Source organism: Cervus canadensis, chromosome 30 (assembly GCF_019320065.1).
Source record: "Cervus canadensis isolate Bull #8, Minnesota chromosome 30, ASM1932006v1, whole genome shotgun sequence".
NCBI lineage: Eukaryota > Metazoa > Chordata > Mammalia > Artiodactyla > Cervidae > Cervus > Cervus canadensis.
In genome coordinates, this window is record NC_057415.1 from 43,512,952 (window position 1) to 43,528,544 (window position 15,593).

A 15,593-nucleotide genomic window follows, 5' to 3' on the forward strand; every position below is an offset into this window, starting at 1 on the left:
AACAAAATAATCAGAATAAGAGAATATCTAATTAAAAGAACAATATCCGTAAAAAACTCACACACTTACCACTTCTTTGTGGGTTGCACTTTCTACATTAATGCCGTTAACCTGAAAAGATGACAAATTAAGAATTTTAAGGATAATAATTGATGAGTCTCAGTTCAGAACTAACAGGAACTAACATGCAACAGAGCTAAGGACTGAAGTTCAAGATACTGACCTGGAGCAGAGCGTCCCCTACGAACAACATCCCTGTCTGGTCGGCTGCAGGGTCGTAAAAGGGGCAACAGTGTTAACAGACTCAGAGACATCGTGCTGCTTGTGGTGGCTGAAGCAGAGAGTCTGCAGCAACTGGTACAGTGTGTGCAGGTGTGTGGGTGTGTGCACACGTGTGTGCATGCACGTGGACGTGGGAGCCTGTGTGGGTGAATGCACGCATGTGTGCATATGGGTACATGTGTCAGTGTGGGTAGCTGCACGTGCATGTGTGTAAGTGTGTGTGCACGCATGTGGATGTGCATGTGGGGGGGAGTCTGCATGTGGGCACAGGTATGCACATTGAGTGTGAGTGTGTGCGCATGTGTGACTATGCGTGCACGCATGTGGATGTGTGAGCATGTGGGAGTCTGTGTGGGTGAGCGCGTGTATCTGTATCTGTGTACACATGTGCATGTCCATGCACACACACGCATGTGTGGGTGTGTGATGTAAGAACGTGAGCACGTGTGTCTGTGTGCATGTGCACGTGTGTCCACGGGTGGGGGAATGCAGGAGCACAGCACCAGCCCCTCCAGAGCAGCCTCACATTCAGCTGGTTTCAAGCACATTAAGAGAGTTACTTAAGCGCAGAGCCTTGTTTAATGAGAAGCACAAATGAAGGATTGCATTACACATGTGGAAAGTCTGATCCCCATTTTCCATTAAGTCAACACAGACAATAAAATAGGAATTCTAGAAGTCCCTTAGGATTTCCCCCTCTTTCTTGGGAACACATTTACACAGACTGTTTTAATTAAAGGGAATGTGCCCAGAATATTAAAGGAAAAAGGAAAGAAAATCTTTACACTGTACAGTTTGAGTATAAGCTCTACAGCATATTTCCACTTAATTTTTCTGTTATCATAGGGGAAGAAAGAAACCTCCTTTTAACATGACTGAACAAATTCGCACCAAAGGTAAAGCATTTTGCAGTGTAAACCCTGACAGCTGTCTTTTCTTTAATGCAAGTGCCTGACTTCGGCTCTGCTCGCCCAGGGACCCTCTCTGAGGGGCCCAGCTCGTGGCAACATGCTGTCATCCACGCAGGAGACAGAGCTGGAACCCCCCACCCCCGCCCCTCGCCGGGTCTGATGTTTGAGAGATCTGGGTTGATTTCAGTAACTGATCATTTGGGCCACTTGTTTTTGCTCTTCCTGGGCTTTTAATTCCCGCTCTTGTGTTTAAATTCACCAACAAAAAGGGATCCCTGGAAAACAAGCCCCCTCCCACCTCAGGGAAAACAGGACCCAGGCCCCTCTCTGCCAGCGACCTTGGTCTCGCCATGTGACCAGGTCTGCTGCATGATTTCCAGGTCCTGTCAATAGAGAACCTCTGTGTTTTCAAAGTCCCCCCACGGCTACTGCCGAAGGTGTCTTGCAACCACAGTCAGAAACAGCGGGACTGGAGCAGCCACAGCACAGGTGAGTGACGGCCTGAGACCCACACAGAGCACATTTTCACAGGTGTCTTTTGCCTTCATCTAGATTTATTTTATGTCTTTGGTTAAATATTGAAAACCAACTAACAGGCTATTCTTTTAACAGTGGCATTCTTTAAATTCCAGAAAAATATTTAATGTCAATTGTTAATATTAGTTCTAGTCATTAACTTTATTAAATTTTGTTGAAAATAAAATACAATCTTTATACCACTAAACACAATGGTTATTGTAGATAACTATTTAAGTTACTATTTACAGAGACTGCCCAGAAAACCTCCATTGCCCATTAGGTGAGACCTACTGATGGAGACCTCTGTCTCTCTATCTCTCTGTCTCTCTCTCTCCATCATTTAAAAAAGCCAATTTAAAAAACTTTCCAATTAAATCTTTGAAGTGTTGTCCCTTTGACGGACACTTTTAGTCCTAAAAACCAAATTGGTGGTGGTGGTTTAGTCGCTGTGTCTGACTCTTGGGACCCTATGGACTGTAGACCACCAGGCTCTTCTGTCCATGGGATTTTCCAGGCAAGAATACTGGAGTGGGTTGCCATTTCCTTCTCCAGGGGATCTTCCCGACCTAGGGATCAAACCCACATATTCTGCATTGCAGGCGGATTCTTTACTGACTGAGCCACCAGGGAAAGTGGCAAAATGGATGATAAAACAGTATCATGGAAGTTTGATTTTAATTTAAAATTTTAATTAATGTTCCTAAATAAAATAAACTTTTTGGTCAGATTAAGACAGGTTAGTGGATTTCAGTTGAAAGTGGCTCCAGCTTATTTCTGTGGTAACCTTGTCATTACATCAAGATGTAAAATGGAAAAAGAGCATAATATATTTTAATCCATGTAAATATTCAAACACGAAAACTAGTTACAAGGAGATATTCTATATTCTGTTATACTTGCCTTTTCAAGTCAAATTAATTGCTATCACTAGTGTTATGTGAGGTTATGCAAATTTAATCATTCTTTGCAATACAATTGTGCTATAACAGAAATAATTTGTTTTTTTCTGCAAGCTAATTAGTAAGATTCAGACATGTTAAATATTCATTCATGTGAACTTCTGGGGAATATTAGAAAATGATAATACCTCCTAAAGTCTTGGTATTAACTGCACCGAGAATCTGGGTTAATAATGGGGGAAGCCCAGAGTTTCTGGTGTCTCAGACCCGCTTCATCGTCCTTCACAAGCGCCGAGTCCTTTGAGCCCAGGACCAGTCAGTGTGGGCACGGCCGTCGCCCACTAGGGGTCACGGGCGCTGCGCTCACAGGACCGGGGTTGACCTGACCTGGGCTGAGCCCCTGCCTGCCCTCAACTCCCGAGGAGCCCTGCTTCCTGACACACGTTCAGCCTCCACGCAGCGCGGTGGCGGGCTTTATCCTGAAAAACGGTGCGGGACACTCAGATCAGAAAGCAAGAGTCTGGGGAGCACTGACTCACCCCCTACGTTTGCATGGATGCCTTGTGTGGACGCAGGCCGGCCTGAAATAACCCAAACAATCCTGGCTCCCCAGACAAGCAGACACTCGGTGTCCCCTAGGAGGAGGCGGCCTTCCGCCACACAAGCGTCGCTTCAGATCAGAGGGGTGAGCTATCAGAAAATGTTATGCATACCTCCACACTTACTGCAAAAACTTATGTGATCTGTTAGCTCCTTTGTTGTAAAAGCTCTTTGGTCCTCACTATAATGCCCAGAATTGCCAGTGCTGGTTACTCCAGCCATGGTCCAGTGACCCAGAGTTGGAGAAGGAGAAACTGCCCTTCACAGACCTGAGTGCCCAGAGCATCCTTCCGCCGTGTGGTCGCACCTCAGCATTGGCAGGGTCTGCTGTTAATGAACCACAGCATCCTGTTCTGGCGTTTACCACCGGGTCTCATGTGTCAGTTACCTCTTGCTCTTGGTGAAGAATGACCTAAGCCGACTATTTAGCCATTTTAGACCACCTGAAGTTTACACACTGTGAGCAGATAAGAGTGCCAGCATATGCATCTAAGGCGATCCAGGTGAGCTTTTCCTCCGTTAAGTTAGGGTTACGGTAACTCATCCAGGAAGCCTGCCCTTCGGGGCGGAGGTCACCAGCAGCCTGAGCACATGGTGATGCAAGATGATCAGAAGTGGGGAGACGGAGACCCTAACCCAGAGGCGCCGAGAGACGGGAAGCTGGGGCAGGGGGCGGCGGGGAAGCCCTCGTCCAGCCTCCTATCACACACTCTCGGCTCAGAACGGGAGAAAACGCCACCAACTTTGGAAACAAAGACGACAGAGTCTGAAGAGTTGTGCTGAGGTTCCGCCCTCAGAGGACACACAGGATGCGTGGAGCCCTGCACCCAGCAGACTCGGGAGGGACGCCCACTCGGATCCACGAAGCGGAGAGTTTTAAGTAAACAGTCTGCAGGCGGGAGCGCTGAGGTGGCTGCCTGCGGGGGGTGGGGGGGACGAGGAAGCCCCTGCCCCGCCTGTGACTGTCTATTTGCAGCAGATGGCTGCCGTAAGGGGGGAGCACTTGGCGGCAGGCCTGGAGGACCAGCGCTCTGGGCTCCTTGACAGCTGACTCCCGTGGGGAGAAGCCCCCGGGGTCAGGGTGGGGAGGGTGGTGGGCGGCTGGGCAGAAGCTTCGGGTCCTGGCATCACAGCAGCTCCCCCACAGGCTCTGCACCGCCCACCTGACCCCCTGCTGGCGTCCTTCCAGGCTCCGCGCGCCTCTGCCTGGGGACCTGCAGGCTGCTATCCAATGCCTGCTCCTGGGGCTTCTCCCGTCCCGCCCATGAAGCGCTCAGTCCAGGGAGCACTGGCTCTGTCCTGGGTCCTGGACAGGGACCCGCCCAGACCCTGGGGGTCTTCACCAAGGCGATGAGCTCCCCTCCCAAGGAGCCCACCAAGGGGGCTGAACCACCATCAGAGCAGCTGCGGACCAAAGGGCTGGGAGGTCAATAAAGTGAAGTCGCTCAGTCGTGTCCGACTCTCTGCGACCTCATGGGCTATAGCCCACCAGGCTCCTCCATCCACAGGATTTCCCAGGTGAGAGTACTGGAATGGGCTGCCATTTCCTTCAGGGGATCTTCCTGACCCAGGGAGTGAACCCGGGTCTCCCGCATTGCAGGCAGACGCTTTACCGTCTGAGCCACCAGGGAAGCCCTGGAAGGTCAATGATACACTTTTAGAAACAAACATTCTCTTCACTTTAAGAGAAAGGTTAACCACAGGCACCATCGGGATGGGCTGTGAACAAGGGCGTTCCCTGAAGAGGTCGCCGGCTTCCTGAAGCCTGGAGCATGTACGTACGTGGACTCCTTGGGGGACGGGGGGCACGCGGCCTCAGAAAGAACGCAGAGGCAGGAGCTGCCGTGTGGATGGAGGAGACAGAACCAGAGGGGAGGCAAGGACCAAGCGGAAGAGAAAGCTTCACACTGAGTCGGCCAGAACAATTAATTAACGAAATCTCACGGGTGTGGCAAGCGCATGGCCAGTCTCGTCCGACAGCAGCGTTTCATGGCAGTGAGACCCGGAACACAGGTCAGGGCGCTGCAGAAAAACAGCTCACAGGGCTCAGGGACCCCACACCCCAGGAGGCCTCGCGGTGCCCCCGGGCTCTGTTCCACAGATCTTGAGGCTGTGGCTCCAGAAGGCAAAGGGTGGTGACAAAGTGAGCGCCTCGTGACAACCGCTTGCCCAGGGCCGATGTCCGGCCAACATGGGAAGCCCCTGTCCTCACTGAGGGGACCCTGTGATGGCCCCGCCCTGACCCCACAGCAAGCACAGTGAAGGTCAGCGGGGCACATGACCTCCCTGTGCCCTTCCCACCAGCTGCAAGGCTGGCACCCAACGTGGCCTGGGTTCTGGAACATTCTCTGGACAGCAACCCGAGCGGGTATTTTTTTAATGTAAAACAGACCTTTTGACCCTGCTTTGGACAGTCCCAAATGACCCCTCTTGGACCCCTCACTCCCTTGCTCATAAACAAGACCCAAGTCCCTCTCCAGGATGAGAGCCCAGGCCCTGCCCCAGCCTCCCACACCACCTCTCCTCCCCAGCTGCCCTCCCCCACTGGCCTTCCCTGTTTCTAAGCAAACGGGCCCATTGACCCTTTGTCCTGCATCCTTTCTGAGTCTGGGATGCCACCTGGCAGGGCCTGCTCATCCCTCACTCTGTTTGATTCAAATATTTGCTTAAGTGTCACCCACAGAGAGATTTCCCCTGACCACCCTGTAACAGCAGAGATGTTCTGTCCGCTGCTCGGCACGCCCCAGCGTCGTCTAATTGTCTTCACGGCAGTGGTCACTGTCTGAACGTGTCTATGATCTGGTCACTGACGGCCAGTTTTCCCCACTGGACAAAAGTGTACCTAGGCAGTGTCTGCTTGGAATGCCCGGAAGCGTTTGATCCATACAAGGTGCTCATCGAGGGCAAGTGGGTCGGTCTGCAGATGAATAACTGAATAAACGGTTTTATATTCTGCTCTGACCTCTGAAACTCCAGTACTTTGGTCACCTGATGCAAAGAACTGACTCATTTGAAAAGACTGAAAGACTGAAGGCGAGAGAAGGGGACAACAGAGGATGAGATGGTTGGGTGGCATCACCGACTCGATGGACGGGAGCTTGAGTAAACTCCAGGAGTTGGTGATGGACAGGGAGGCCTGGCATGCTGCAGTCCGTGGGGTCGCAAAGAGTCGGACACGACTGAGCGACTGAACCGCACTGAACTGAACAGTTTCCAGCCGCCCAATCCCTAAATGCAACGCCAGGTAGACGTCGGACTGCGGACCCCTCTGGTCCCCACGTGAGAGTGGGAGAGAAGCCTTCCAGCTCCAGGTTCCCTCTGGGATGACCATGAACCTACCTCCTCAGGGAGGGGACCAAGCCAGGGCAGCCCTGCAGGAGGGTCCCCCACCCCGCCCCTGAGGGTCTCCCCGCCCCCGGCCCCGCCCCTGAGGGTCTCACAGCCCCGGCCCCGCCCCTGAGGGTCTCCCCCTCCCCGGCCCCGCCCCTGAGGGTCTCACCCCCCTCGGCCCCGCCCCTGAGGTCTCATCCCACCTCCCCGCCCCCCGGCCCCGCCCCTGAGGTCTCACCCACACCCCCGCCCCCCGGCCCCGCCCCTGAGGGTCTCCCCCCCCCGGCCCCGCCCCTGAGGGTCTCACCCCCCCCGGCCCCGCCCCTGAGGGTCTCCCCCCCCCGGCCCCGCCCCTGAGGGTCCCCCCCCCGGCCCCGCCCCTGAGGTCTCACCCCCCCCCCCCGCCCCGCCCCGCCCCTGAGGGTCTCACTTCCCCGGCCCCGCCCCTGAGGGTCTCACCCCCAGGAGGAACCCTGACTTGGAGGGCTGCTGGTTGCGGTGCTGGTTATCAGCGTCCCGTGCACCCGCCTCACGCGTGAGGACAGCTTCCCAGACCCCGGGCTCCTGCACACCAAGGACCTTCCTGACGGCAGCACAGGCGGCAGCTCGGCCTCGGGTCCCACTGCCTGCGAGACACGCGTGTCCTGAGCCAAAGCCTAACCACGTGAGCTTGGTGAGACCATCCCGGGCCCAAGACTCAGCTCACCGAGCAGTCGATTCGGGGTGCAGGGTGTGGAGCACCCACAGGAAAGAGGAGGGCGTGGGCGGGACGGTCACAGCAGCTGAAGGGGCCCCTGGGGTGGGCGGGGCTGCTCCCCAGCCTGGCCCTGCAGGAGGTGGGACGGAGAGGAGGCCCGGGCGCGCGAGAGGCGGGGCGCGGGGCCTGGAGGTGCGGCAGGCAGTGAGGACCTGGCTGGGAACTCGCTGGGTCTGAGATGCTCGCGACGCTTCCTGGAGCTGGAGCGCGGAGCCTCCTTTCCGGGAGAGTCGTGTCTGCACAAGTGGGCCCTGCCTAGGGGACCGGACCGGGGGGCCCGCAGACACGGGGAGGTGATGCTGTCCTGTCACCCAGCAGGCCGCCTCCGCCTGTTCACACCTCCGTAGAGAAGGGAGATGCTCTTCCTGAGCTGAGCAATCTTTTTCTGATTTTAATCTTATTCCCGAGAGGGTAACAGGCAGGAAGGCCAGGGGTCTCCAAACGGAAGAAATAGGCCGCATGTGGCAGACATGTTTATCTCTCTCTTAAGCGGCAGGAGGAACAAATTACAAGTGTTAGATTTTTTTTTCCCCTTCTCTATACAAAATTAAAAGGAGGTTTCTCTTAAAATTCTGTGCTGCCATGATGACACCTGGCTCCACCTGAACTGAACTTTTCTCAAACCTTGAGCTAACCAGAGCGTTTTTCTTACAAAAATGTTTGTCGTAAGCTATGTTAATGAACAGAACCCTAGACTCTGTTTCTTCAAGTTGTGAGGGCTCTGAGTTTTGAGACATCTCCTTTTTCTAATTAGCAGCCTTCTGGTAGCTATATAACATCCAGCTAAAGACTAGCAGGGGGGCACTCTTTCTGCCCCCTACTGATGTCTATGTCAGAAGCTTTCTCTCTCTTCTACCTTAATAAAACTTTGTTACACAAAGGCTCTGAGCGATCAAGGCTCGTCTCTGGCCCTGGATTGAATTCCTCTCCTCCAGAAGCCAAGAATCCCAGTGTCTTTCACTGCTCTTGAAAAGTTTCAACAACTTTTCATTCCCCTGTTCTCATCCTTTTCTGAAACATATTCATACCCACAAATTTAAAAATTTACTTGTGAAAAAGAACTAAGAATGTTCACAAGCAGATTTGAGCAATCCTTCTCTCAATCACTAATCAGCCAGCCAGATGGTTATGGTCACACGGAAATTATTATACACTCCGACTTCAGCAACAACTTGATTCATTCTCCCTGCAGACCCTCGCTCTAAACACAGGGACCACTGAGCCCATCAGGCTCTTTAATCACACAGCACAGCACTTGCTTTGTACAACAGAAGGACATCAGTCCAACAGAAGTATGTGCTTCTTTGAAGTGCTTTGAAAACCTCGAAAAAGAATGGCCATTTGGCTCAGAGACCTGTGTCCTCGTGGTTATAATTAAAGCCATATTTCCTGATAAGACTGGAATCCTTTTGTGTTGCCAAGAACAGCAGCATAGAAGGACCAGGCATGATGCCCGAGGTCAGCAGGCTATGCTGGCCAGTCCCCTGAAGGATGTGGACCAGGTCTGAGCATCCTGGGGGAAAGGGGGGCTTGTTCCCCCAGCCCAGGAGTCCAGGCATCTCACCCAAGACCTGTCAACACTCTGGCCCTCGACCAGACTCATCCCCTTCAACACTCAGGCTGTCCCTCGACAACACAGGCTTCATGTTCACCGCCAGGTGTCCGTCTGCCCGGGTCAGGAGGGATCATCTCCTGGACCTGCAGGAAGGACCTGATGGAACAGGGCAGATGGGCGGCCCCGGGGAGCAGAAGAGCCTGTAAGAGCTGGATTCGAAAGTGCCACCAAAGAGAGTTTATCAGAAAAATATGCACTTTGATGGAAAGCCACCTGCCCAGTACTCATTCGCCCTCATGCTCAGCCCTACACACTCTGACCTCCAGGGAGAGGCAGCTCTTGCCAAAGCCATCATCACCGTTTCAGCACCACGGCCAGCGGCCTCCCTGCCTGGCCCCTTGGCTGTGACGCAATTTTATACCGGAACCTCGTCACGCTGACCCTCCATCCACTGCACCGCGCCCCCCCCCCCGCCCCGCCCAAGAGGTTTGTCTTTCCTGAGAAACCAAAGTTCAAACCACTGCCATGTCCGTGTCTCCTGGGGTCAACATGACGCCACACTGTGGGTCAGTATCTCTCTTAAGGGCTGGCAGGATCGGGGATGAGGGCACAGACAGCTGTGAGATAAGACGGCAGGCGGATGGCCAGGCAACACACACAGCAGCTGTCTTCCCATTGAAAACAGTGCACCATACTCCAGACTGCGGCCATGCACACACGGTCATGCAGCTGCTGGTACCTGCGAGGTCCCTGAATATCTTCGATATGACCACGGGGACGCCGTGTTCCACGCCGCCCTGGAAGACAGGCAGAGGGGCTCAGTGACGACAGAGTGGGGGCCGTCACGGGAAAGTGTCCGGGGAAGGAACACATTCATACCTTTATGCTCAGGCCCAGGCCGCCCACGGGCTGTCTGCGAAGCGTAACAGTTCTGTGCTTTAAAAAATTTAGAAAACAAACCCGGCTTAGGTTAAAATGGACAATCAGAAAGCAAATGCAAAATGTATACATAACGTCTTTATTAAAATTTCAGACATATCAGGGACATATGTATACCTATGGATGATTCATGCTGATGTTTGGCAGAAACCAACACAATTCTGTAAAGCAATTATCCTTCAATTTAAAAATAAAAAAAAATTTTAAAAAAACTTCAGTAGCTGTTTATATTTCCAAAGGGGAGCTGCCTAATCACTACAGCGACGGCACCATTTCAAACCTGCACTCGGCAGTGCTACAGGCAAACAGACAGCCTGGTAAGAAACAGCCGCACTGTGCTGGTTTAAGATCCACCCCGAGGTCCTGCAAAGTTGGTCATCTCACCCCATTCTGGCTCCGAGGGATGGAGGCCCCGTTCCCAGGCAGCAGATGGGGAGGCTCCAGAGTACATGCTCAGCTCCCTGTTTCTAAAGTCTCGTCTCCACTGACCCCCAAAGAGGCTGCCTGCGCGCCGTGCTGCTCTGCACAGTTCACCGTTTTCAGATCAGTCGTTACACAGTCGATGCTAACTTGTGAACGATCAATCATTTCACGTCCTGACCCAGTTTAAAGTTGCCAGTGCTGACAACTTGAAGCCAAGACTAACCCTGCCCTGTGGCTGATGAGTTGGTCACGCCACCTCTCACGTGTTCAAACATGTAAGGTGTGTTCGTTTGGTCTAAACGATTTGTCAGTGAACAGGGTTGGCCTGGGATTGATGAAGAGGTGTAGGAAGCGTGTTCACCTCCAAAGGTAACAATGGGAATAATAAAAAGGATGCGCATTGCTTTGATAATTTCTGTAAAAGTTGGACAGATTCACAGCAAATATGCTGGCATATGGCCAATATGGAGGATAATTACATGGGGTTCTGCTTGCTACTTTTCGACTTTTCATATGTTGAAAAAATTACATAATTAAAGGAAAAAATTATAAAATGTTTAGTAGACTATGCAAAATACTTTGCTATTATGATTCTAGTTATTTCAAGCTTCACTGAAAGACAAATTTTTGTGTCTTATTTCCTTACCAAGTGGCTTGTGTGCACACTCACACACACACATGAACCACTATTGATTTTATCCTTAAACTAAATCACAGTGCAGACTTTTACAATGAATCTGGCCCATCTGTTCACTCTTTGTGGGTTTCCCAGTGGCTCAGTGGGAAAGAACCTGCCTGCAACACAGGAGACGCGGGTTCAACCCCTGAGTCAGGAAGATCCCCTGGAGGAGGAAATGGCAACCCACTGCAGGATTCTTGCCTGGAGAATCCTGTGGACAGAGGAGGCTGGCGGGCAGCCCATGGGGTTGCAAAAGAGTCAGACACCACTGAGCACGCACACACATTCACTATTTCAGGGTTTTCATGTTTTCAAAGCTGGACCGTCCTTGTTGAAGAGGAGTAGACTCTGGATTGAGTCCACACACATTTAATAAGCGAATGCACAGTGCTGAGGGCCAGGACCAGGGAGAATTCCACGTGAGTCAGTTGCCGAGGTCACACAATGAACACACGCCTTTCACGTGATGCACTTGACTCTCACAGCTTGACGTCTCTGCAGACCCATCTCTGCACTTCGGCTCACGGTGGCCTTCTTCCCTGGATTTATCTCCACAGTCCCTGCAAACCTGGACTGGGAATCCTCTCAGGCCCTGGTGGAAAGAGTGCGTATTCCTGCAGAAGGGCTGCACCTTCCATCTGCGTGCACCAGGGCCCCCTGAACCTGACACCACCTACACTTGCATTTTCAGCGGGAGGATTTTCATGCCACACAGGAAGGGTAAACCATAGCGTGAGACCCAAGTGAGGGGTGCAGGATTAGTGTCCTCGGGGGTCTTTGCCTGGTTTTGTCCCTCTTCCTTCAGAAGCCAGTGCCGGCCAGGCAAGAACTCTTTCTGCGGGGGGCACTGTCTTCAAGTTCACACTCTCCACGTATGACTTGGGGCTTCCTCCCTCCGGTGGGGGGACTACGGTCTGTCCTTTCCTCTGGCTCAGCCCCGGGCCTCCTCCTGAGGTCCACTTTCCCCGCGTTGCCCAGCTCACAAACACTAGTCCAGTGGCTGGTCCCTGGCTGGGCTCACACTGTGAACTGTTGCCAGCATCGCTGGTCTACTGCCGCTGGCCCTTCTCTCCTCTCGCTGCTCTGGGCGACCTTGAGAAGTTACAGGCAGCACCTAGACCCTCAGGCAGGAGAGGAGCAGCTAAGTGTTGCCTCAACTCTGTAATTAACCCTGTGAGCTCAGACCAGCATCTTCTGCTGCTTCTTAATTTCCCAACCTGAGGGTATGGAATTCTCTAAAATACATTTCAGCCATAAATGTGCTATGACTGAAAGTGCCAGATACAACACAGAGATCTTTTAAATTCTTTCTTCCTGTCACTACTTTTTATTCCATAACTACATTCATTCAAGCCACAAATGTAACCTTACAATTTAGAAAAATAAAATATGTCAAATGTACAGACACAATCATAAAAATGAAGCAATCTAAACAGAAAGTCTGAAACATAACAAGCCAGCTTCTTCATATGGCAAAGCACATTCTTTCTTTAGGAGATAATTAGAAAACCCAGAGATCTGAAGTATTCAGAGTGCTGTGTTGATCAGAAGAGACGGAATACAAATGAAATATGAAGTCGCCAATTCTCGACTAATGTTGAATCAGCAGATTTGAGAATCTATGGGTTTTATAAAAGGGTAAACTCAGTGTTCTCTCCCTCTTTCCTGATAAGAAAATCCAACCAGAACTGATACAGTGCTTATTTTTTCCGCAGTTTCATGAACACTAACACAAGTCTACCCCTTAATCCTGTCTTCTCAAAAAGACAATGTAGAGTCTAAGTGCAACCCAAGGTATACAGCTGAGGGCAAACTGGGTCAGGGTCCAAGAGAACCAGATTCCCTCCAGTCTCAGCTTGTGAGCAAGTGCTCGGGCGCAGAGCCTGTTGGTTGTGAAACGAGCGTGAGCCTCCCACTGACAATAGAGCTCGAAATGTAAGGATCAGTTAGCAGCGTCATTTCTGTTAAGAAGCTGACCTTGAAATCAAAGCACCAGCGTGAGCCAGCCTCGCATGAGTGGGGTGTCTGCTCCTAGGTTCTAACAGGCCTTGGGGCCCCAGCGACAAGCTGACCTGCTTGACATTACGTGGGTGTGGCTGTTCAGTTGCTCAGTCGTGTCTGACTCTTTACAGCCCCAGGGACTGCGGCACGCCAGGCCTCCCTGTCCATCACCAACTCCCGGAGTTTACTCAAGCTCATGTCCATTGAGTCGGTGATGCCATCCAACCATCTCATCCTCTATTGCCCCCTTCTCCTCCAGCCTTCAGTCTTCCCCAGCATCAGGGTCTCTTCCTATGAGTTGGTTCTTCCCCCCAAGTGACCAAAGTATTGGAGCTTCAGCAGCAGTCATGGATGGTATAGGTGCAGTAAATGTGTGTTTAATTGAATCCAATGATGCATTTTTCATCTCCTGGGACCCACACAGGGACTCAAGGTTCAGTGAGATGTGAAATTCACACTCATTTCTTCTGCTGATCAGCTGGGGAATAATGATTGCATCTCCCTCTCCCGCAACTCAGAGAATTTTAAATGATGGAAAATAAATGCTCTCCTTCAGGTTTCCTGTTGGAGGTCAACACTGAAACACTCAGCGATATGAACATAAGAGAATCACATGTTCTGACACCCTCAGAGGTGCTATGATCTGCAGAAATAGCTGTGACTGTTGTTGGAAGTAGTCTTTTTCATTCTTCAAACACATGATAAATTCTCAGGTCAAGGTTAGTTTTATTTTTATAATCAACTGAAGAACATGAGTTTCAACTGTTTCTCCAACCAACGGGATTGAACCCAGTGGGATTCTGAGGCTGGTGTAGAGAAGGCATTCTGACCTCAGGAGCTGAACATGCTCTTGGTCTGAAAACGTCCTCTGAGTCTCCTGCACAATTACCCAGCCCAGATACACACATCTATTCAAGAATATTTCACTCCTTTCCTACAAATAAGGCTTTCTCTGGAAGCAGCAGAGATCAGTAAGGATGGAGCCAGAAGACTGAGAACAAACCCTCAGGAACCTCTTAGATAAAGCAGGCAGTCTCAACATCAAGCTTTGGGCACCAATAAATCACTTGAAACTGTAAACATAAATTTACGAACACACACCCATCATTCTTATGAAGGAGCCAATAATTTCCATCAAGAAGACTCTGACAGAGTCCCTTGGGCAGAGACTCTGACACTGAATTCTAAAAAGTATAATTTATTTTCCCTGGATAATACACAGGAATCTGTATGAAGGTCAAGACACACAGTTAGAACCAGACATGGAACAACGGATTGGTTCCAAATTGGGAAAGGAGTACAACAAGGCTGTAGGTTGTCTCCCTGGTACTTAACTTATATGCAGAGTACGTCATGGGAAATGCTGGGCTGGATGAAGCACAAGCTGGAATCAAGATTGCAGGGAGAAATATCAATAACCTCAGATACGCAGATGATACCACCCTTATGGCAGAAAGTGAAGAGGAACTAAAGAGCCTCTTGATGAAAGTGAAAGAGGAGAGTGAAAAAGCTGGCTTGAAACTCAGCATTCAAAAAATGAAGATCATGGCATCTGGTCCCATCACTTCATGGCAAATAGATGGGGAAACAATGGAAACAGAAAAGCTATGACCAACCTAGACAGCATATTAAAAAGCAGAGACATTACTTTGCCAACAAAGGTCCTCTAGTCAAAGCTATGGTTTTTCCAGTGGTCATGTATGGATGTGAGAGTTGGAGCATAAAGAATGCTGAGTGCCGAAGAATTGATGCTTTTGAACTGTGGTGTTGGAGAAGACTCTTGAGAGTCCCTTGGCCTGCAAGGAGATCCAACCAGTCCATCCTAAAGGAAATTGGTCCTGAATATTCACTGGAAAGGCTGATGCTGAAGCTGAAACTCTAATACTTTAGCCATGTGATGCAAAGAACTGACTCACTGGAAAAGACCCTGATGCTGGGAAAGACTGAAGGTGGGAGGAGAAGGGGACGACAGAGGATGAGATGGTTGGATGGCATCACTGACTTGATGGACATGGGTTTGGGTGGACTCTGGGAGTTGGTGATGGACAGGGAGGCCTGGCATGCTGTGGTTCATGGGGTCGCAAAGAGTGAGACACAACTGAGTGACTGAACTGAACTGGACAATATAGTGTAGAAATATTACCTGTTTTTACTATAACTTATCTGAAACTTTCTATTGATTACAAATTCACTGTTAAGAAAGGTGCCACTTTTAAGTGGCTACAGAACCACCCTGGCTGCTCCCTCCTGCTCCCTCTGCACCCACTGCCCACGGTCCTGAGAGCACGTGGAAGGCAATCAGCAAAGGGATGGGCCTTGTGCGGGTGAGCACGAGGCTGCCCACCTGTTGGAGAGGGGCACTCTTGGCTCCGAGGGACTCTTCTAAGAGCTGGAGGATGTGGCTCCATGGGGCGGGGCAGGGGATGTCCTCGAGAGGACGGGATGCAGAACCCGGGCCTGAGGGTCCAGGGGGAGCATCCTGTCTCCCGCCCTCATTGTGAGGCTCCGCCACCCTGGATGTGCAGGGGACACCCTCGACCGAGTCCAGAACCGGGGCGGGACCAGGGGGCGGCCTTGGGCTCCAGGACAGAAGGAGGAGGAAGCCATCCAGGGGGAGACATGCGTGTGAGGACACAGAGGCAAGGTCGCGGCTCCGTTGGTGACATCAGGGCACCCACGCTGAGGACGGCATGCCGAC

The 15,593-nt window shown here is 51.4% G+C and overlaps 1 protein-coding gene across 4 annotated transcripts in view; it reads right to left on the reverse strand.

Moving 5' to 3' along the window:
• The window catches only part of SNTG2 (syntrophin gamma 2), a 113,358-nt gene that overhangs the window by 55,162 nt on the left and 42,603 nt on the right, over positions 1-15,593 (reverse strand). The window contains exons 3-6 of one of the 4 annotated variants that reach the window (XM_043453825.1): positions 9,733-9,789; positions 9,593-9,650; positions 224-267; positions 70-111 (exon numbers count right to left, since the gene is read on the reverse strand). In XM_043453825.1, the coding sequence (XP_043309760.1) occupies positions 70-111; positions 224-267; positions 9,593-9,650; positions 9,733-9,789 (201 nt within the window). The remainder of the gene's footprint in view (positions 1-69; positions 112-223; positions 268-9,592; positions 9,651-9,732; positions 9,790-15,593) is intronic. The other 3 variants (XM_043453828.1, XM_043453826.1, XM_043453827.1) reach the window with 3 other exon arrangements.